Genomic DNA, 2,818 nt, shown 5'->3' with positions numbered 1-2,818 from the left:
ATTATTTGGGTCAAATCAAAGTAGTCGAATAAAAGAGGACATTTTTCATATATATTTTATTCATATACAAAAAGTTACAAAAAAAGTAGCATAAATAATATTGCAGCAGATTCTGTAATATGATTAGTCGCATCATTGATATATTCTATATAAATTAACCGATATAAACGTTTGAATTCGGATTTTGCCAATATTTCATCAGTGACATCTACATTTGGAATGAAAAATACAGTGACGGGATGTTTGGTTGCTATGTACTGTTTTGATTTGTTTTTTAACGATATGAAGCGAATGGCAAAGGTCAAGGCTTAGTATGTGGTAATAGTCACTATTGCAAGGGGAGCTGATAAAAATGAATTCTGAATCCATCTACGTATTGGCTGAAAAATCGCTAAACATTATGTCTACTGAACACCAAATTTCAGGATTGTCACGAGAATGCCTAACGACTGACTAGGGCCTGACGGAGAGATCAGCCGGTGCTTTCTGCAAGCCAAGCTTTTGTATTTCCTCCTGCGCGTCCTGGCTGACGTTGAGGCCCCACCGCTGGTACGTAAGAATGAGGTCGTGACCCACGATTTTGCTCAGCGTCCGGTACACGTAGTCGATCTGCAGCTGGTGGTCGGAGGCCAAGTGCTCCGCCTGCTTCTTCGAGAGGGCGCGCGTCGTTCGGTTCAGCTGGCGGAACATCTCCCAGCCTTTGTCGGGAAAGGCATATTTGATCTCCATCAGGAACACCAGCTTCTGCCAGCAATTGCCTTCTTCGAACGTGAGGCCTTGGTCCACTGCCTCGGAGGCTAATCTGTACTTATCGTTTTTCTTTAGTCTGTCCTTACCGAAGAGCATTTCCCCGATGTACAAGGAGAACAAGTTCACCGTTGACTCGACTCCGTAGGCGCGCGCCCAGGACCGAGCTTGCTGGTAGTTGTGGCCGAGTTCGTGCCAGACGCACCAGCGATGCGGGGTTTCGAACATGGCCAGGTTCCTGATGCGTCTGTTGACCATGACGGGGAAGCCCGCGTGAGCCGAGCCGTGCGAAATCTGCAGATCGTTGACGAGCCAGTACTTTCCCCTCGGCGGCGGGTCGCTCTCCGTGAAGCCCGCGAGGGAATTTAGTTTGTCCACGACGTCCTCGTATCGGCGCATCAGCTGATCGGGAAAAGCGAAGCTCGTGACGGCAGAGCTCCGCACCACCAGGACAATCCTGTCGCTCTCGAGCACCGCGTGGGGGGCGCCCGACATCCGAGAGACCCTCCATTCGTGCACGGTCGTTTTGTCGAGCTTAAAGTGCGGAGCTCGAATAACGTTTTTCACATTAACATCTACTAAGAACACCTCACCTTCTCTGAATATGAATATCAGGTTTCCTCCATACTGGCTTCGGAGGAGATTTATACCTGGGTTGACAGTGAAAGTCTCCGAAACAACTGGCATCCGCTTGAACCACTTGCTCTTTTTCGTTGTACCAGACGAAGGACGAAGCTTATCGATGTGGGCGCCAACGCAAACGGTGATCTGCCGTGCCTGCTCAAGTGGCAGGCTTTCGGGAAGGGTAACCAGGAAGATGTCTCCTGCGGCCACATACAGGTCGGTGGCCTGCCAGTCTCGAGGGGTCGTCATGCGCAGGTTGCTGGCTTGCCCCAGCACCGAGAGGTCCAGCGTGAAGGTTTTCTCCACCCGCGGCGTGGCGTCGTCCACGGTGCCGGGGAAGGTGGCCACGTCGCGAGGGAAGGGCAGCGGCTCGCTCAGTGGGGCGAGTTGGTTCAAGAGGCCTCGGGCAATCTCCTGGTAGTATATGGCAATATGGACAGACGGGAACGGGTACAGCGCTGGCCCTGCACCCCTCAAGAAGGCCCGCAGCTCCACGTTTGTCCACCACATTTGGTCCGTCCCGTTGATCGTCGAGCGGAGGATCACGCGCGCCCTGTGTCTCCCCGGGGGCACAGTGAGCACCCGCGACCCTAAGACCATCCTGCCCTCGGCGTCCTTCGTCCACTTGATCGTCGAGGAAGCGCACTTGACCAGCCGGACCGTAATGTCGCCAGGGACGGGAGCCAGGCAGTACGAGCGATCGCCGCCCCACTGCCACTGCCCGCCGCAGTTGTACCACTGCTTCTCACGGCTGTCACTGGGACTCGTCATCCCAATCACTGCGTTCTCCGGCGATGAGCCACTTATGACAGCTAGACATGTATGCGTGGCCTGATTTATGAGATAAAGTTTGTGTGTTTCGGATCTGTCATCTTGGCTTATTTCCATATCAGCAGCAGCCGAATTATCAGCCATGTTGCCTGCACATGCAAATAAAGAAATACATGTCAGTGTATGCTACACACTTTTTTGCGTGAATTTTCTCATATCTAATGATCAATTGCCAGCAAAAGAAAATATTTTTAAAAAGAAATCATGCCAGGAGAACCTAGGACAGTTTAATCCCTCTGACATTGCGGTACAGGAGGTTGGCAGAGATTCGCATCGCGTTAATTTCTGGATTGGTTTTCTCGTAATGCGACGAGATAATACAAAAGCCCGCCGTTGTGAAGTTGTCCCAAGTTATAAGAATGGGAACTGGTAAACAGCAGTTCTGTATATACAGGTCTGATAAACACATACACTTATCCACGGAGATGAATTCATACACACGTGCGCTTATATCATCTTTCGCTTAAAATTGAGCCCATTTTTTTCTCGAAGGGTAGTGGGGGTATTCTTTTCATGTTTCAGGAATTCAGTTTTCCGTTTTAGGTGTTTCAACGTGTTTGCTTATTTACATGTATTGTATTTGAGTATACATGATACTGTTTGATGTTACCATGAC

General features: G+C 50.1%; 1 protein-coding gene across 2 annotated transcripts in view; it reads right to left on the bottom strand.

Moving 5' to 3' along the window:
- LOC119586181 (TRPM8 channel-associated factor 2-like) overlaps positions 1 to 2,818 on the bottom strand; it is a 29,442-nt gene that overhangs the window by 2,560 nt on the left and 24,064 nt on the right. Inside the window, exon 2 of one of the 2 annotated variants that reach the window (XM_037934883.1) lies at positions 282 to 2,291. The exons of the other annotated variant lie outside the window; for it this stretch is intronic. Within the exon in view, the coding sequence (XP_037790811.1) occupies positions 454 to 2,286 (1,833 nt within the window). The 5' untranslated portion in view covers positions 2,287 to 2,291 and the 3' untranslated portion in view covers positions 282 to 453. Of the gene's footprint in view, positions 1 to 281; positions 2,292 to 2,818 lie in introns of those variants that run through there. 2 annotated transcript variants of the gene reach the window in all.

This window comes from Penaeus monodon, chromosome 21 (assembly GCF_015228065.2).
Source record: "Penaeus monodon isolate SGIC_2016 chromosome 21, NSTDA_Pmon_1, whole genome shotgun sequence".
NCBI classification, from domain to species: Eukaryota; Metazoa; Arthropoda; class Malacostraca; order Decapoda; family Penaeidae; genus Penaeus; species Penaeus monodon.
Note: the sequence above shows the minus strand (reverse complement) of the source record. Positions and strands in the feature narration are given on the sequence as shown.